This window comes from Cherax quadricarinatus, chromosome 13 (assembly GCF_038502225.1).
Source record: "Cherax quadricarinatus isolate ZL_2023a chromosome 13, ASM3850222v1, whole genome shotgun sequence".
Lineage (NCBI taxonomy): Eukaryota > Metazoa > Arthropoda > Malacostraca > Decapoda > Parastacidae > Cherax > Cherax quadricarinatus.
This window is the reverse complement of record NC_091304.1, coordinates 27,598,829-27,619,877: the sequence shown is the minus strand read 5'-3', so window position 1 is coordinate 27,619,877 and position 21,049 is coordinate 27,598,829. Positions and strand designations below refer to the sequence as shown.

At 40.1% G+C, this 21,049-nt stretch overlaps 1 protein-coding gene across 24 annotated transcripts in view; it reads right to left on the bottom strand.

Annotated features, from left to right (window-relative positions):
- syd (JNK-interacting protein syd) overlaps positions 1–21,049 on the bottom strand; it is a 517,229-nt gene that overhangs the window by 271,969 nt on the left and 224,211 nt on the right. For all 24 annotated transcript variants that reach the window (XM_070084613.1, XM_070084636.1, XM_070084625.1 and 21 more), the window contains exon 7: positions 526–673. In XM_070084613.1, the coding sequence (XP_069940714.1) occupies positions 526–673 (148 nt within the window). The remainder of the gene's footprint in view (positions 1–525; positions 674–21,049) is intronic.

Sequence of the window (21,049 nt, the reverse complement as noted above, 5' to 3'; positions counted from 1 at the left end):
GAATGCGGGTACTTCTTATCTTTCATATCAAGTTTGTTTCATAAAACAGCAGCTCATATCTGCTTAACATAAATGTTACTAGTAACCAACATTTAAATCTAAAATGCAATATTCATGAGCAGTTAATATACAATATAATACAAAGGGTTATATGTTAGATAGGAGTGAAGAGAGACATTATTTTTAATGGATGGGCTCTTCGAGTGTAAGCAGGGTAATTTTAATGAAGGGATTCTGAGAATCTGGTTAGCCAGGCTTGAGTCCTGGAGGTGGGAAGGGCAGAGCATGCACTCTGAAAGAGAGGTGGGGATGTGGAAGTCAAGAGAGAAATTTGACTGTGATGTTGGCACACTTATGGAAAGATAAGGAGTTAGTGAGTGAATGTGTTTTCTTTTGGAGTGACACTGCTTTGGTGGGAGACAACCATCATGTTAAAAAAAAAAAATACTGTAACCTTTGAATTTTAGGATATGAAATATGTAAAATGCTAATATTCCAAAACTACATGAAAGCATATGAACTCACTTATGTTTTGTAGTGGTTGACTTAATTCTGCCAGGTGGTTTACCCTCAGGACCAATACTGGTGTCCATAGATATGTCCTCAAGATCTTCCATCTCTGGTGATGACATAACTTCTGATTCTGGAGTAAATCCATCTACCCATCCTCCTTCTGAAAATGGCCAAGGAAGAATCCTAAAGATTTTATAAATTTTTATGCTTGATATGGGTAAAGAAAAAAAAAATGAAAGTAGGTATGTTATTTCATATTTCAGCCTTAAACTGTTACCTATTTGGACCTTGCCACCAGCTCTGTGGTAAATTTTTAGTAAATTTTTTTATGTTTCTTTAACACTTTTATGTAGACCTCAGACGTAAAAAGCTCCCATGGGGCCATAGATCTGTGTGTGAAGCCGTTTATGAGTCAATAATTCTGGCATTATCATCTTTTATAATCTTTAATCTTTATGTACAAGGCTGATCTGCTAATCAACATTTTTAGTCACAAAATATATGTACCTCTATTGTCTAAAATTCTATTACAATGTAAGATATTTCATAGCATAATTTTCATGTGAACTATACTTTCATGATTTACAACAAACTCACTTCAAACATAAATTTTTTATTTCATCACGGAAAATGATTCCCTATGTAATACTGTACAAGTGTTAGTTACCTCAGACGTTGCCAGTGGCCATGAGTCTTCACACAACCCCTGTACCATGTTGGATAAAACTAGGCATTTCTTGGGAACAACAAAGATCTTTAATTGCTAGCAATACTGGTTTTGACTAATAATGTTCTGTGGCAGTAATTTGTTTACTGCCTTAAACACAAAGAGTAATTTTCACCGATACTGAAGTGTACAGTATAATGAACTCTCCAATCGGCTGTTTTTTTAAATATCCTGTACCGGTAAAAAGCATCTATAGCAAACCTTTTATTACTTGCTTCTCTCACTGAAATATGAATTTACAAAATGAAATGCCCAAAGTAATATATTTCACAAGCATGCATTTTAATACCTCAACCTACCACCATGCACACTTTATATATAATTCAAAATATTTGTACCATGTGAAGTACCAGCCATATCGATTCACTACATTCACAATAAATGCTATATTTATATATACACAGTATTCTCTAACACATTACATAATCGTACAAAATTAACATGCCAAGTAATGTTCAGCTCTGCATGATACACTGGAGGAAATCCTTTCATAAAGAATATAAGTCTAATATTGTCAAAGCTCATTAAAAGCAATAAAAAGAAGGGTTGTAATTACCTTTTCTGGAGTGCTATAGAATCATGTCTGAAATAGGGACAAACTACACTATTCATTGTAATATTCAATTTATTCTCACTAAAATAATGATGATTTAACTCTTTCAGGGTCGAGAGGCCCTCTCCTAAACTTGTTCTCAAAAAAAAAAAAAAAAAAAAAAAAAAAAAAAAAAAAAAAAAAAAAATCTTGTGAAATGATAAGAGAATCTTTTCCCAATCATAACAACACCAAAAGTATGAAATTTGATGGAAAACTTATGGAATTATGCTCTCGCTAAGTTAGCAGTCTTGACGATGTTTACGAATCGGCGATTTCGCCCACTTTGAGCCCTATTTTCGGCCAATTCCAATGTAAAAGTTGACAAAAATCATAACTATTTCACTTGAACTCCATTTGTTCTATCGAATGAGTACAAGAAACCACCCATTTACTGATTTCAACTATCCAATAAAGTGGTCAGAAATTGGCAATTTTGCCAATTTCACACAAATTTCAAAAGATACCAAGTTCCAAATAGGGCCAAGAATAAACAAGACAGACATTCCTGGCACTAAAATAACATTTTCTCTGTTCATTAGTCATGTCCCCAGGCCCCTCTTACATTTCTTTTGCTTTCCACGGAATTTTTATTCTCACAAAAAAATTTAAGATTTACTGTTATGCAGACTACTGCATTAGTGTAGAAATGGTATATACAATATCAGCGCACTTGTGAAAGAATATTAGACTCACCAGTTGATGTGATGCGTATTGGACGCGTGGAATGATTTGTTTACTTTTGAACATTGGCAAAAATCAAACATTTCTGCTATCTGAGCTCAATTTCAAGGGACTTTTCATTGTGAAACCAATCAAAATCATCTCAATTTCTGTAATATGACTTCCATTCTATAAAATGAGACCAGGAAAACGAGAATACAACCATAAATACCATACAAAAATACACTGCAAATTCGCTGTTTTAAGCCAAAAACACGGTCAGTTTTTTTTTTCTCATTACGCAGTGCGTGCTGCAGGATTTTTTTTATACTGTGCACACTGACCACATAGACCCATTCTTTCATATGTAGGCCTACCAACTTTCTCTCGCTATATTTGAAGGCACTAGAATTTAGGCATACTAGTACGGCACCAACCCTGGCGTGCAAGCCGTACTAGTACGACACTGACCCTGAAAGGGTTAATGAATCAGACCAATCGAGAAAAGTAATGAGGAAAATGAACCAAACATAAAAGTCTGATAATGCAAAATCAGAAAAAAAAAGAGTGAAGGATAGATAAAAGTACAACAGATAAGACTGATGGATGAAAAGGTAAGTAAAATAAATGCATATCTAAGAATTAAATTTACTAGCTTTATCTGATCAAGCCCGACTCTGCACAAAATATTATGTATTTAGCAGTCACGTGAGTATTCAGCTTTCAATGATATGGAATCAGGGGTAACCATCAATTTTAAGGTTCAGCTATTCAATCCTCAATCATAAACACACCAGTGATGGCCAGAATTACCAGTTAGAGAGATGACGAAGACAGGTATTTACAGAGTTTTGGAATGGTTAGTTTATTTATTAATTTATGTATGAAAAAGGAAGGAATCTAGGGATTAACATAAAGTATGCAGAGCTCCTCTTCATAAAGAAAAGAGAGACAAGAGAGTGTGAGTGTATAGCAGGTCACTGAATAATGTTGATGAAAAAATTTTATATACAATGAATACAGGTTATTTTTTCTATTATTAACACATCGGCCATCTCCCATCAAGGCAGGGGGGCTCAAAAAAGAAAAACTTTCACCATCACTCACTCCATCACTGTCTTGCCAGAGGTACGCTTATGCTACAGTTATAAAACTGCAACATTAACACCTCTCCTTCAGAGTGTAGGCACTGTACTTCCCATCTCCAGGACTCAAGTCCGGCCTGCCAGTTTCCCTGAATCCCTTTATAAATGTTACCTTGCTTACACTCCAATAGCACGTCAAATCCTAAAAACCATTTGCCTTCATTCACTCTTATCTAACACGCTCACTCATGCTTGCTGGAAGTCTAAGCCCCTCTGAAACAAAACCTCCTTTATCCCCCTCCCTCCAACCTTTCCTAGGCCAACCCCTACCCCGCCTTCCCTCTACTATAGATTTATACACTTTCAAAGTCATTCTATTTCCTTCCACCCTCTCTACATGTCTGAACCACCTCAACAACCTTTCCTCAGCCCTCTGGATAATAGTCTTGGTAATCCTGCACCTTCTCCTAATTTCCAAACTACGAATTCTCTGCATTATTTTCACACCACACATTGCCCTCAGACATGACAACTCCACTGCCTGCAGCCTTCTCCTTGTTGCAACATTCGCCACCCATGCTTCACACCTACATAAGAGTGTTTGTACCACTATACTCTCATATATTCCCCTCTTTGCTTCCATGGGCAAAGTTCTTTGTCTCCATAGACTCCTAAGTACACCACTCACCATTTTCCCCCTCATCAATTCTACGATTCACCTCATCTTTCATAGACTCATCCGCTGACACGTCCGCTTCTGAATACATTCACCTCCACCATACTCTCTCCCTCCAATCTGATATCCAATCTTTTGTTACCTAACTTTTGTTATCCCCATTACCTTACTCTTTCCTATATTCACTTTTAATTTTCTTCTTTTACGTACCCTACCAAACTCATCCTCCAACCTCTGAAACTTCTCTTCAGAATATCTCAAAAAGCACAGTCATCAGCAAAAAACACCTGTGACAACACCCACTTTGTGTTAGATTCTTTATCTTCTAATCCCACACTTCTTGCCAACACCTGAGCATTTGCTTCTCTTACAACCCCATCCATAAATATATTGAACAACCATAGTGACATCACGCATCCTTGTCTAAGGCCTACTTTTACTGGGAAATAATCTCCCTCTCTCCTACACACTCGAGCCTCATTATCCTCGTAAAAACTCCTTACTGCTTTCAGTAACCTACTTCTGCAACATCTGCCACACTGACTCCCTATCCACCCTGTCATACACCTTTTCCAAATCCATAAATGCCACAAAAACCTCTTTACCCTTATCTATATGCCTATATGTCTCATTGTAAACACTTGATCTACACACCCCTTACCTTTCCTAAAGCCTCCTTGTTCATCTGCTGTCCTACTCTCAGTCTTATTTTTATTTTACAAGTTATTATAAAATAAAATTCATAAAATATAAGATAATCGTACAAATGCATGACAATAAACGATGCGGTCTGAAAGCACTCGGTGAGTCTGCCATATTTGTTATTGTCTGTTTTTGAACTGCATGGTGGTAGGTGGTACTCCTTACAATTTTTACTTTGCCAACATTTATTCCTTGATTTAACCTTTACCCTGTTACAATGAGAGCTAAAGGTGCACCCCTGATGTCTCTGGCCATAAAAAACAGAGAAAAGTGTGACATTAGAAAAAGCTAGAAGTTTTAAAGAGGTTCGACAATGGACAGCAAGGTGTGGTTTCGTTATATGTCATTTTGATTAAAGTCAGCTTCCAAGAACCTATTGGTAACATTAAGTGAGAATTTACTGAATGTTTATATTTGTAGTTTAGAGGGCATCTGAACTGTAGTAATGGCATGCCTCTGTAAAGAAAATGATAAGAGTGAAAGATGTTGAAAGTGTTTCTTATTCTTCAGGTCACCCTACCTTGGGGTAGGGTGACCTGTAAAAGAAGAAACACTTTCATCATCATTTACTCTATCACTGTCTTGCCAGAGGCATGTTGATTCTACAGTTCAGATGCTCTCTCAACTACAAATATCCCCATCTGGACAGGCATTTAACCCTTTAACTGTCCAAACGTAAATCTACGTTCTTACCGCTAGCGCTCCAAACATAGATCTACATTTTATTTTCCCTGTCTCCAAATTTGGCATGATTGGCCTAAGATGCTTGGTCAGCATAGAATGGGTCTTAACCCTTGGTGTGAACAGTATTAAAAAAAATCTGGGACCATTTGGTACCGTGTGGGAGCACCAGTTCAATTGAACACCAGCTAGAGCAAACAGCATGGCAAACACCAAGGATTCACTGATGTCTTGTCATATTAACATTCCTTTTTAAGAGGAAAGCGAGTTGACCCCAAGTTTAGTGGCTCTGAGGTGGATGTGGCTACAAGTGGTCGCGGAAATATCAAAAACCTCGATAATAACCCAAGTGCAATATTTGTGCAACACCCTTTCAATTCTGGTACCACTGGTAGTGTTATCCTGCCAAAATGTCCTGTAACTAATGTCCTAAATAAAAAGAAACAATTCTGGAATGTGTAATACTGTTTGGCAGGCTGGCTGGCCGGCGGCTGGTTGATTGGCTGTCTCTATCTCCGAATCTGTCTTTATCTATCTCTTTGTCTCTATCTCACGGGAACACATATATAAAAACAATTATACATAGTGTAAATTACCTAGGATAACCCAAAACATCCCGACAAAGTGCTATACTGTACTGTGCTTGTAGATATTGACCATGTGTAATACCAGTTGGTTCATGAGCAACTCTGAGACAAAAAGAAAGACACACACAGGCAGACAGACACACACAGAGCTAGACAGACAGACAGAGAGCTAAACAGGCAGACAGACAGAGAGCTAAACAGGCAGACAGACATATTTGTGTGTAACACTGAAAACAAGAGTGATAAGACAACGCTCATCAAATGTCACCACTGTCAGCAGCGGAGTGATAAGATAAAGCGAATGATACACATCTTACATTATTATTATTATTTTTTTTTTAACAAGTCGGCAACTATTGACAGAAAGGTGGGCTAGTGCAAAGATGAGTAGTGGGGGGGGGGGGGGGGTGCTGAAGAGGGTTGGAATAGTTTTAAAAATGCAGTATTAGAATGTGGGGCAGAAGTTTGTGGTTATAGGAGGGTGGGGGCAGGAGGAAAGAGGAGTGATTGGTGGAATGATGAAGTAAAGGGTGTGATAAAAGAGAAAAAGGTAGCTTACGAGAGGTTTTTACAAAGCAGAAGTGTTATAAGAAGAGCAGAGTATATGGAGAGTAAAAGAATGGTGAAGAGAGTGGTGAGAGAGTGCAAAAGGAGAGCAGATGAAAGAGTGGGAGAGGCACTGTCAAGAAATTTTAATGAAAATAAGAAAAAATTTTGGAGTGAGTTAAACAAGTTAAGAAAGCCTAGGGAAAGTATGGATTTGTCCGTTAAAAACAGAGTAGGGGAGTTAGTAGATGGGGAGAGGGAGGTATTAGGCAGATGGCGAGAATATTTTGAGGAACTTTTAAATGTTGAGGAAGAAAGGGAGGCAGTAATTTCATGCACTGGCCAGGGAGGTATACCATCTTTTAGGAGTGAAGAAGAGTAGAATGTAAGTGTGGTGGAGGTACGTGAGGCATTACGTAGAATGAAAGGGGGTAAAGCAGCTGGAACTGATGGGATCATGACAGAAATGTTAAAAGCAGGGGGGGATATAGTGTTGGAGTGGTTGGTACTTTTGTTTAATAAATGTATGAAAGAGGGGAAGGTACCTAGGGATTGGAGGAGAGCATATATAGTCCCTTTATATAAAAGGAAATTGGACAAAAGAGATTGTAAAAATTATAGAGGAGTAAGTTTACTGAGAATACCAGGAAAAGTATACGGAAGGGTTATAATTGAAAGAATTAGAGGTAAGACAGAATGTAGGATTGCGGATGAGCAGGGAGGCTTCAGAGTGGGTAGGGGATGTGTAGATCAAGTGTTTACATTGAAGCATATATGTGAACAGTATTTAGATAAAGGTAGGGAAGTTTTTATTGCATTTATGGATTTAGAAAAGGCATATGATAGAGTGGATAGAGGAGCAATGTGGCAGATGTTGCAAGTATATGGAATAGGTGTTAAGTTACTAAATGCTGTAAAGAGCTTTTATGAGGATAGTGAGGCTCAGGTTAGGGTGTATAGAAGAGAGGGAGAATACTTTCCGGTAAAAGTAGGTCTTAGACAGGGATGTGTAATGTCACCATGGTTGTTTAATATATTTATAGATGGGGTTGTAAAAGAAGTAAATGCTAGGGTGTTTGGGAGAGGGGTGGGATTAAATTATGGGGAATCAAATTCAAAATGGGAATTGACACAGTTACTTTTTGCTGATGATACTGTGCTTATGGGAGATTCTAAAGAAAAATTGCAAAGGTTAGTGGATGAGTTCGAGAATGTGTGTAAAGGTAGAAAGTTGAAAGTGAACATAGAAAAGAGTAAGGTGATGAGGGTATCAAATGATTTAGATAAAGAAAAATTGGATATCAAATTGGGGAGGAGGAGTATGGAAGAAGTGAATGTTTTCAGATACTTGGGAGTTGACGTGTCGGCGGATGGATTTATGAAGGATGAGGTTAATCATAGAATTGATGAGGGAAAAAAGGTGAGTGGTGCGTTGAGGTATATGTGGAGTCAAAAAACGTTATCTATGGAGGCAAAGAAGGGAATGTATGAAAGTATAGTAGTACCAACACTCTTATATGGATGTGAAGCTTGGGTGGTAAATGCAGCAGCGAGGAGACGGTTGGAGGCAGTGGAGATGTCCTGCCTAAGGGCAATGTGTGGTGTAAATATTATGCAGAAAATTCGGAGTGTGGAAATTAGGAGAAGGTGTGGAGTTAATAAAAGCATTAGTCAGAGGGCAGAAGAGGGGTTGTTGAGGTGGTTTGGTCATTTAGAGAAAATGGATCAAAGTAGAATGACATGGAAAGCATATAAATCTATAGGGGAAGGAAGGAGGGGTAGGGGTCGTCCTCGAAACGGTTGGAAAGAGGGGGTAAAGGAGGTTTTGTGGGCTAGGGGCTTGGACTTCCAGCAAGCGTGCATGAGCGTGTTAGATAGGAGTGAATGGAGGCGAATGATACTTGGGACCTGACGATCTGTTGGAGTGTGAGCAGGGTAATATTTAGTGAAGGGATTCAGGGAAACTGGTTATGTTCATATAGTCGGACTTGAGTCCTGGAAATGGGAAGTACAATGCCTGCACTTTAAAGGAGGGGTTTGTTTGGGATATTGGGAGTTTGGAGGGATATGTTGTGTATCTTTATATGTATATGCTTCTAAGCTGTTGTATTCTGAGCACCTCTGCAAAAGCAGTGATATTTTGCGAGTATGGTGAAAGTGTTGAATGATGATGAAATTATTTTCTTTTTGGGGATTTTCTTTCTTTTTTGGGTCACCCTGCCTCGGTGGGAGACGGCCGACTTGTTGAAAAAAAAAAAAAAAAAAAAAAAAAAAGTCGGCCATCTCCCACCGAGGCAGGGTGACCCAAAAAGAAAGAAAATTCCCAAAAAGAAAATACGTACTTTCATCTTCAATCAACACTTTCACCTCACTCACACATAATCACTGTTTTTGCAAAGGTGATCAGAATACAACAGTTTAGAAGCATATATGTATAAAGATACACAACATATCCCTCCAAACTGCCAATATCCCAAACCCCTCCTTTAAAGTGCAGGCACTGTACTTCCCATTTCCAGGACTCAAGTCCGGCTATATAAAAATAACCGATTTCCCAGAATCCCTTCACTAAATATTACCCTGCTCACACTCCAACAGCTCGTCAGCTCTCAAATACCATTTGTCTTCATTCACTCCTATCTAACACGCTCACGCACGCTTGCTGGAAGTCCAAGCCCCTCACCCACAAAACCTCCTTTATCCCCTCCCTCCAATGTTTTTGAGGACGACCCCTACCCCGCCTTCGTTCTTCTACAGATTTATACTCCTGAGAATCCAAAACATTGCTGAGACCTACAAATGCTATGTACACCTACCATCCGACTTACGACCGAGTTCGGTTCCGAGAAACCGGTCGTAAGTCGAAATGGTCATAAGTCGAACTTTACTACTGAATATCAACAAAACATTTTTGTAATGACTATTTTATTGTTTTATTTTGGTATTTCATGTTTTACTTTACTTTTTATGCTGTTAGTACTGTATTTTATGCTGTAAGGTTTAGGATAAACACTGTGTACAACACAAATAGTTGTTTATTTCCCAGAAATTTGGCATAAGAAACACGGTCGTAAGTCGAGTGGTCGTACGTCGAGCAGGTCATAGGTCGGATGGAAGGTGTATACATGTACAGGTCTCCCTCAACATTCACGTTTTCAGCTTTCGCGGGCTTCACACATTCGCGAATTCCCAACTGCCAAATTCCCAGCCACCAAATTCCCAGCCGTCAAATCATATTTAAGTTTCCCGCCACCTGCGAGTCCCTACTACCCTCCCACCGACCCCTGCAACTGGCAGCCAGCCCTCCCACCACTCAGTGTGGTGAGTGTTTTGTTTGTTCATTATTTGCTATTAAACTACAGTATAAATAATGTAAACACATTAATGACTGCATATTGGAATGGCTATTCGGACAGGTATTAGACGGTGACACCATGTGTTTACTCTTGAACACAGCAAAGAATCAAACATTTCTGCTACTGCTAATAATGACAATAGTAATAATAATAATAATAATAATAAATACGATGTAATTGAAGAAGGAAATTGTACAAAAATACGAGGGAGTGGTTGACACATCGTCAGTGTGGCTTCGTTTATGCTGGAGTGAATATTAGTCTCCCTGCTCTTCCAAACATTTCACAATAATTCATTGTGTTTGGTGCTTGTAGATTGAGTGCGACTGGAGTGGTAGTGGCAGTGGTTGAGGCAGCAATTGAGGCAGTGGGTGAGGCAGCTGTTGAGGCAGCGATTGAGGCAGTGGGTGAGGCAGCGACTGAGGCAGTGACTGAGGCAGCTGTTGAGGCAGCTGAGGCAGCGATTGAGACAGTGGGTGAGGCATCTGTTGAGGAAGCGATTGAGGCAGTGGTTGAGGCAGCTGTTGAGGCAGCTGTTGAGGCAGTGGGTGAGGCAGCTGTTGAGGCAGTGGGTGAGGCAGCTGTTGAGGAAGCGATTGAGGCAGTGGTTGAGGCAGCTGTTGAAGCGATAGAGGCAGTGGGTGAAGCAGCTGTTGAGGAAGCGATTGAGGCAGTGGTTGAGGCAGCTGTTGAGGAAGCGATTGAGGCAGTGGTTGAGGCAGCTGTTGAGGAAGCGATTGAGGCAGTGAGTGAGGCAGCTGTTGAGGAAGTGATTGAGGCAGTGGTTGAGGCAGTGGTATTTAATAACATACATGTTATTAATAATAATAATAATACATGTTATTAATATTATGTACTATTATTATTTATAACATATATGTTATTAAATACCACTGCCTCAACCGCTGAATTATTGTGAAATTTTTGGAAGAGCAGGGAGACTAATGTTCACTCCAACATAAACAAAGCCACACTGACGATGTGTCAACCACTCCCTCGTATTTTTGTACAATTTCCTTCTTCAATTATATCATATTATTATTATTATTATTACTAAAAAGAATAATAAGAAGAAAATTGTCAAATTGGGAAGTCTGAATGTGCGTGTATGTTGTGCAAATGATAAGAAAGAGATGATTGTGGATGTTATGAATGAGAAGAAACTGGATGTCCTGGCTTTAAGTGAAACAAAGCTGAAGGGGGTGGGAGAGTTGCAATGGAGAGGAATAAATGGGATTACCTCAGGGGTTTCAAATAGAGTTAGAGCTAAAGAAGGAGTAGCAATAATGTTGAAGGATAAGCTACGGCAGGAAAAGAGGGACTACAAATGTATAAATTCAAGGATTATGTGGAGTAAAATAAAGATTGGATGTGAAAAGTGGGTTATAGTAAGCATGTATGCACCTGGAGAAGAGAGAAGTGTAGAGGAGAGAGAGAGATTCTGGGAAATGTTGAGTGAATGCGTGGGGAGTTTTGAATCAAGTGTGAGAGTAATGGTGGTTGGGGATTTCAATGCTAAAATGGGTAAAAATGTTATGGAGGGAGTAGTAGGTAAATTTGGGGTGCCAGGGGTAAATGTAAATGGGGAGCCTTTAATTGAGCTATGTGTAGAAAGAAATTTGGTAATAAGTAATACATATTTTATGAAAAAGAGGATAAATAAATATACACGGTATGATGTAGCACGTAATGAAAGTAGTTTGTTAGATTATGTATTGGTGGATAAAAGGTTGATGGGTAGGCTCCAGGATGTACATGTTTATAGAAGGGCAACTGATATTTCGGATCATTATTTAGTTGTAGCTACAGTTAAAGTAAGAGGTAGATGGGAAAAGAGGAAGGTGGCAACAACAAGTAAGAGGAAGGTGAAAGTGTATAAACTAAGGGAGGAGGAAGTTCGGGCGAGATATAAGTGACTACTGGCAGAAAGGTGGGCTAGTGCAAAGATGAGTAGTGGGGGGGTTGAAAAGGGTTGGAATAGTTTTAAAAATGCAGTATTAGAATGTGGGGCAGAAGTTTGTGGTCATAGGAGTGTGGGGGCAGGAGGAAAGAGGAGTGATTGGTGGAATGAAGAAGTAAAGGGTGTGATAAAAGAGAAAAAGGTAGCTTACGAAAAGTTTTTACAAAGCAGAAGTGTTATAAGAAGAGCAGAGTATATGGAGAGTAAAAGAAAGGTGAAGAGAGTGGTGAGAGAGTGCAAAAGGATAGCAGATGAAAGAGTGGGAGAGGCACTGTCAAGAAATTTTAATGAAAATAAGAAAAAATTTTGGAGTGAGTTAAACAAGTTAAGAAAGCCTAGGGAAAGTATGGATTTGTCAGTTAAAAACAGAGTAGGGGAGTTAGTAGATGGGGAGAGGGAGGTATTAGGTAGATGGCGAGAATATTTTGAGGAACTTTTAAATGTTGAGGAAGAAAGGGAGGTGGTAATTTCATGCACTGGCCAGGGAGGTATACCATCATCTAGGAGTGAAGAAGAGCAGAATGTAAGTGTGGTGGAGGTACGTGAGGCATTACGTAGAATCAAAGGAGGGAAAGCAGCTGGAACTGATGGGATCATGACAGAAATGTTAAAAGCAGGGGGGGATACAGTGTTGGAGTGGTTGGTACTTTTGTTTAATAAATGTATGAAAGAGGGGAACGTACCTAGGGATTGGCGGAGAGCATGTATAGTCCCTTTATATAAAGGGAAAGAGGACAAAAGAGATTGTAAAAATTATAGAGGAATAAGTTTACTGAGTATACCAGGAAAAGTATACGGTAGGGTTATAATTGAAAGAATTAGAGGTAAGACTGAATGTAGAATTGCGGATGAGCAAGGAGGCTTCAGAGTGGGTAGGGGATATGTAGATCAAGTGTTTACATTGAAGCATATATGTGAACAGTATTTAGATAAAGGTAGGGAAGTTTTTATTGCATTTATGGATTTAGAAAAGGCATATGATAGAGTGGATAGAGGAGCAATGTGGCAGATGTTGCAAGTACATGGAATAGGTGTTAAGTTACTAAATGCTGTAAAGAGCTTTTGTGAGGATAGTTAGGCTCAGGTTAGGGTATGTAGAAGAGAGGGAGAATACTTCCCGGTAAAAGTAGGTCTTAGACAGGGATGTGTAATGTCACCATGGTTGTTTAATATATTTATAGATGGGGTTGTAAAAGAAGTAAATGTTAGGGTGTTTGGGAGAGGGGTGGGATTAAATTATGGGGAATCAAATTCAAAATCGGAATTGACACAGTTACTTTTTGCTGATGATACTGTGCTTATGGGAGATTCTAAAGAAAAACTGCAAAGGTTAGTGGATGAGTTTGAGAATGTGTGTAAAGGAAGAAAGTTGAAAGTGAACATAGAAAAGAGTAAGGTGATGAGGGTATCAAATGATTTAGATAAAGAATAATTGGATATCAAATTGGGGAGGAGGAGTATGGAAGAAGTGAATGTTTTCAGATACTTGGGAGCTGACGAGTCGGCGGATGGATTTATGAAGGATGAGGTTAATCATAGAATTGATGAGGTATATGTGGAGTCAAAAAACATTATCTATGGAGGCAAAGAAGGGAATGTATGAAAGTATAGTAGTACCAACACTCTTATATGGATGTGAAGCTTGGGTGGTAAATGCAGCAGCGAGGAGACGGTTGGAGGCAGTGGAGATGTCCTGTCTAAGGGCAATGTGTGGTGTAAATATTATGCAGAAAATTCGGAGTGTGGAAATTAGGAGAAGGTGTGGAGTTAATAAAAGCATTAGTCAGAGGGCAGAAGAGGGGTTGTTGAGGTGGTTTGGTCATTTAGAGAGAATGGATCAAAGTAGAATGACATGGAAAGCATATAAATCTATAGGGGAAGGAAAGAGGGGTAGGGGTCATCCTTGAAAGGGTTGGAAAGAGGGGGTAAAGGAGGTTTTGTGGGCGAGGGGCTTGGACTTCCAGCAAGCGTGCATGAGCGTGTTAGATAGGAGTGAATGGAGACGAATGATACTTGGGACCTGACGATCTGTTGGAGTGTGAGCAGGGTAATATTTAGTGAAGGGATTCAGGGAAACTGGTTATTTTCATATAGTCGGACTTGAGTCCTGGAAATGGGAAGTACAATGCCTGCACTTTAAAGGAGGGGTTTGGGATATTGGCAGTTTGGAGGGATATGTTGTGTATCTTTATACGTATATGCTTCTAAGCTGTTGTATTCTTAGCACCTCTGCAAAAGCAGTGATAATGTGTGAGTGTGGTGAAAGTGTTGAATGATGATGAAAGTATTTTCTTTTTGGGGATTTTCTTTCTTTTTTTGGGTCACCCTGCCTCGGTGGGAGACGACCGACTTGTTGAAAAAAAAAAAAATTATTATTATTATTATTATTATTATTATTATTATTATTATTATTATTAGCAGTAGCAGAAATGTTTGATTCTTTGCTGTGTTCAAGAGTAAACACATGATGTCACCGTCCAATACCTGTCCGAATAGCCATTCCAATATGCAGTCATGAATGGGTTTACATTATTTACACTGTAGTTTAATAGCAAATAATGAACAAACAAAACACTCACCACACTGAGTGGTGGGAGGGCTGGCTGTCAGTTGCGGGGGTCGGTGGGAGGGTAGTAGGGACTCGCAGTGGTTGAGGAAGTGGTGGAGGCAGTGGTGGAAGCAGTGGTATTTAATAACATACATGTCATTAAAGCATAACATGTATATATTTAGTACAATTTATGACGTTTTGATGTATTTTATGATTGTTGATGGTTCAACAAGTTAAGGAAGCAGTATTGTATTATATTTCCCTACAAAATATTGGGGCACCAAACATTCACGGTTTTTCAACATTCGCGAGGCTCTTGATCCCCTAACCCTCGCGAATGTTGAGGGAGACCTGTATACAGTGGACCCCCGCATACCGATGGCACCACATAACGATTAATCCGCATACCGCTTGCTTTAATCGCAAAAATTTTGCCTCGCATACCGCTTAAAAACCCGCTCACCGATTTTCGTCCGAGACGCGTCCAATGTGCGCCCTCAGCCAGCCTCACATGTGCCGCCTGTGCCATTGTTTACCAGCCAGCCTCCGCGGTAACATCCAAGCATACAATCGGAATATTTCGTATTATTACAGTGTTTTCGGTGCTGTTTCTGGAAAATAAGTGACCATGGGCCCCAAGAAAGCTTCTAGTGCCAACCCTACACCAATAAGGGTGAGAATTCCAATAGAAATGAAGAAAGAGATCATTGATAAGTATGAAAGTGGAGTGCGTATCGCCGACCTGGTCAAGTTGTACAAGAAACCCCAATCAACCATCGCTACTATTGTGGGCACCAGAAAGGCAATCAAGGAAGCTGTTCTTGCCAAAGGTTTAACTGTGTTTTCGAAACAAAGATCGCAAGTGATGGAAGATGTTGAGAGACTCTTATTGGTGTGGATAAATGAAAAACAGCTAGCAGGAGATAGCGTCTCTCAAGCGATCATAAGCGAAAAGGCTAGGAAGTTGCATGAGGATTTAATTAAAAAAATGCCTGCAACTAGTGCTGATGTGAGTGAATTTAAGGCCAGCAAAGGTTGGTTTGAGAGATTTAAGAAGCATAGTGGCATACATAGTGTGATTAGGCATGGTGAGGCTGCCAGTTCGGACCACAAAGCGGCTGAAAAATATGTGCAGGAATTCAAGAAGTACATAGAGACTGAAGGACTGAAACCTGAACAAGTGTTTAATTGTGATGAAACAGGCCTGTTTTGGAAGAAAATGCCAAGCAGGACCTACATGACTCAGGAGGAAAAGGCACTCCCAGGACATAAGCCTATGAAAGACAGGCTTACTTTGTTGATGTGTTCCAATGCTACTGGTGATTGCAAAGTTAAGCCTTTATTAGTGTATCACTCTGAAACTCCCAGAGCGTTCAGGCAAAAGAATGTCCTCAAGGAGAATTTGTGTGTGCTGTGGAGGGCAAACAGTAAGGCATGGGTCACTAGGGACTTTTTCTATGACTGGTTACACCATGCATTTGCCCCCAATGTGAAAGATTACCTAACTGAAAAGAAATTAGAACTTAAGTGCCTCCTGGTGTTAGACAATGCCCCTGGTCATCCTACAGACGTGGCAGAGCGACTTTATGGGGACATAAAATTCATTAACATCAAGTTTTTGCCTCCTAATACCACTCCTCTCCTGCAGCCCATGGACCAGCAGGTTATTGCAAACTTCAAGAAACTGTACACAAAAGCTCTGTTTGAAAGGTGCTTTGTAGTGACCTCAGAAACTCAATTGACTCTAAGAGAGTTTTGGAGAGAGCACTTTAATATCCTCAATTGTGTAAACCTTATAGGTAAGGCTTGGGAGGGAGTGACTAAGAAGACCTTGAACTCTGCTTGGAAGAAACTGTGGCCAGAATGTGTAGACCTTTAAAGGGATTTTGAAGGGTTTGAGGCTAACCCTGAGAGGATTATGCCAGTTGAGGAATCCATTGTGGCATTGGGAAAGTCCTTGGGGTTGGAGGTTAGTGGGGAGGATGTGGAAGAGTTGGTGGAGGAGGACAATGAAGAACTAACCACTGATGAGCTGATAGATCAACTTCAAGAGCAAGAGGCCAGACCTGAGAAAACTGGTTCAGAGGAGGGGAGAGAGAAATTAAAGAAGTTGCCTACTACAAAGATTAAGGAAATCTGTGCAATGTGGCTGACAGTGCAAACCTTTATGGATGAGTATCACCCTCACACAGCTATTGCAAGCCGTGTTGGCAACCTGTACACTGACAATGTTGTGAAACACTTTAGGGAAGTCATAAAGGAACGAGAGGTACAGGCCACTATGGACAGATATGTTGTGCGAAAGAAGTCCAGTGACTCTGAAGCTGGTCCTAGTGGCATTAAAATAAGAAGGGAAGTAACCCCAGAAAAGGACTCAACACCTCAAGTCTTAATGGAAGGGGATTCCCCTTCTAAACACTAACACTCTCTCTCCCCTCCTCCCATCCCATCAATCATCACCAGATCTTCAATAAAAGTAAGTGTCATGTAAGTGTGCATGCCTTTTTCAGTTTGTGTGTATTAAAATTAACATTTCATGTGGTAAAAAATTTTTTTTTTTCATACTTTTGGGTGTCTTGCACGGATTAATTTGATTCCATTATTTCTTATGGGGAAAATTCATTCGCATACCGATTATTTCGCATAACAATGACCCCTCTTGCACGGATTAAAATCGGTATGCGGGGGTCCACTGTACATGTATATCTAGACAATAGTCTGTGACTAAGGTAGGTGAAAATGTTCACCTGTCACTGTGTTTGTGAATATTTGAGTACTATTTCAGTACCTAATATTAGTGTCAGAACAAAGATTAGCAATGAAATCACAAGAACTACTACAAATTATAATTATCAAAACAAAAATTATACAAATTAAAAAAAATGAGAAAAAAAGGTATATCAGCAACACTTCTGCAAGCGGCAACGCTTCATGATGCCATCAGGTGAGCGATAAGTGCCGAATTTGTGGCCTTATATCTCCATAAGTACTGACTCTATTTTTTTTTTTTTTAACAAGTCGGCCGTCTCCCACCGAGAAGAAAATACTTTCATCATCATTCAACACTTTCACCTCACTCACACATAATCACTGTTTTTGCAGAGGTGCTGCTAATATCCCGAACCTCTCGTTTAGAGTGCAGGAATTGTACAGTGGACCCTCACCTTACGATATTAATCCGTTCCTGAGAGCTCATCGTATGCCAAAATTATCGTAAGGCGAATTAATTTTCCCCGTAAGAAATAATGGAGATCAAATTAATCTGTACAAGACACCCAAAAGTATGAAAAATTTTTTTTTACCACATTAAATATTAATTTTAATACACACAAACTGAAGAAGACATGCACAGTTAATACTCTACTATGAATAGAATACATGACACTTACATTTATTGAAGATCTGGTGATGATTGATGGGATGGGAGGAGGGGAGTGTGTGAAAGTTGTTATTGTTTAGAAGGGGAATCCCCTTCCATTAGGACTTGAGGTATCAAGTCCTTTTCCGGGGTTACTTCCCTTCTTCTTTTGATGCCACTAGGACCAGCTTGAGAGTCACTGGACCTCTGTCGCACAACATATCTGTCCATAGAGCTCTGTACCTCTCGTTCCTTTATGATTTGTCTAAAGTGGTTCACAACATTGTCATTGTAATAGTCACCAGCACGGCTTGCAATAGCTGTGTGAGGGTGATTTTCGTCCATAAAGGTTTGCACTTCAAGCCACTTTGCACACATTTCCTTAATCTCTTTTTTCAATTCCATACTAATTCTCACCCTTTTTACCACAGCGATGGCACTAGAAGCTTTCTTTGGGTCCATGGTGAATTATTTTGCAGTTACAAGCACTAAAAAGACTGGGATAATGTGAAATGTACCGAATGTATGCGTAGATGTGACCGCACTGGCTGGCTTGTAAACACTGGCGCTGAGGTCACACGTGGGATGCGTCCTGGACAACTCATGTAAGGCGAGTTTTTTAGTGTGAGGTGAGGCAAAATTTTTGAGTTAAAATGTATTGTACGGCGGATTTAACGTAAAGCATGCCATCGTAAAGCTGGGTTCCACTGAACAGTGGACCCCCGCATAACGATATTAATCCGTTCATGAGAGCTCATTGTTATGCGAAATTATCGTTATGTGAATGAATTTTCCCCATAAGAAATAATGGTAATCAAATTAATCCGTGCAAGACACCCCAAAGTATGAAAAAAAAATTTTTTACCACATGAAATATTAATTTTAATACACACAAACTGAAAAAGGCATTCACAATTACATGACACTTACCTTTATTGAAGATCTGGTGATGATTGATGGGATGGGAGGAGGAGAGAGTCTTAGTGTTTAGAAGGGGAATCCCCTTCCATTAAGACTTGAGGTGTCAAGTCCTTTTCTGGGGTTACTTCCCTTCTTCTTTTTATGCCACTAGGACCAGCTTCAGAGTCACTGGACTTCTGTTGCACAACATATCTGTCCATAGTGGCCTGTACCTCTCGTTCCTTTATGACTTCCCTAAAGTGTTTCACAACATTGTCAGTGTAATAGTCACCAGCACGGCTTGCAATAGCTGTGTGAGAGTGATTTTCATCCATAAAGGTTTGCACTTTCAGCCACATTGCACAGATTTCCTTAATCTTTGTAGTAGGCAACTTCTTCAATTTCTCTCTCCCCTCCTCCGAACCAGTTTCCTCAGGTCTGGCCTCTTGCTGTTGAAGTTGATCTAGCAGCTCATCAGTGGTTAGTTCTTCATTGTCCTCCTCCACCAACTCTTCCACATCATCCCCACTAACCTCCAACCCCAAGGACTTTCCCAATGCCACAATGGACTCCTCAACTGGCATACTCCTCTCAGGGTTAGCCTGAAACCCTTCAAAATCCCTTTAAAGGTCTACACATTCTGGCCACAGTTTCTTCCAAGCAGAGTTCAAGGTCCTCTTAGTCACTCCCTCCCAAGCCTTACCTATAAGGTTTACACAACTGAGGATATTAAAGTGCTCTCTCCAAAACTCTCTTAGAGTCAATTGAGTTTCTGAGGTCACTACAAAGCACCTTTCAAACAGAGCTTTTGTGTACAGTTTTTTGAAGTTTGCAATAACCTGCTGGTCCATGGGCTGCAGGAGAGGAGTGGTATTAGGAGGCAAAAACTTCACCTTAATGAAGCTCATGTCCCCATAAAGTCGCTCTGCCACGTCTGTAGGATGACCAGGGGCATTGTCTAACACCAGGAGGCACTTAAGGTCTAATTTCTTTTCAGTTAGGTAATCTTTCACATTGGGGGCAAATGCATGGTGTAACCAGTCATAGAAAAAGTCCCTAGTGACCCATGCCTTACTGTTTGCCCTCCACAGCACACACAAATTAGCCTTGAGGATATTCTTTTGCCTGAACGCTCTGGGAGTTTCTGAGTGATACACTAATAAAGGCTTCACTTTGCAATCACCACTAGCATTGGAACACATCAACAGAGTAAGCCTGTCTTTCATAGGCTTATGTCCTGGGAGTGCCTTTTCCTCCTGAGTAATGTAGGTCCTGCTTGGCATTTTCTTCCAAAACAGGCCTGTTTCATCACAATTAAACACTTGTTCAGGTTTCAGTCCTTCACTGTCTATGTACTCCTTGAATTCCTGCACATATTTTTCAGCTGCTTTGTGGTCCGAACTGGCAGCCTCACCATGCCTTATCACACTATGTATGCCACTACGCTTTTTAAATCTCTCAAACCAACCTTTGCTGGCCCTAAATTCACTATCATCATCACTAGTTGCAGGCATTTTTTTAATTAAATCCTCATGCAACTCCCTAGCCTTTTCACTTATGATCACTTGAGAGATGCTATCTCCTGCTATCTGTTTTTCATTTATCCATACCAATAAGAGGCTCTCAACACCTTCCATCACTTGCGATCTCTGTTTCGAAAACACAGTTGAACCTTTGGCAAGAACAGCTTCCTTGATTGCCGTTTTGTTGCCCACAATAGTAGCGATGGTTGATTGGGGTTTATTATACAACCTGGCCAGCTCGGAGACACGCACTCTACTTTCATACTTATCAATGATCTCTTTCTTCATCTCTATAGTAATTCTCACCCTTATTGCTGTCGGGTTGGCACTAGAAGCTTTCTTGGGGCCCATGGTCACTTATTTTGCAGATAAAATCACAAAAACACTGTAATAATACGAAATGTTCCGATTGTATGCTTGGATGTTACCGCGGAGGCAGGCTGGTAAACAATGCCACCGGCGGAACATGTGAGGCTAGCTCAGGCCGCACATTAGACGCGTCTCGGACGAACAGCGTTGAGCAGGTTTTTTAGCGGTATGCGAGGCAAAATCTTAGCGATAAAATGTATCGGTATGCGGATTTAACGTTATGTAAGGCCAACGGTATGCGGGGGTCCACTGTACTTCCC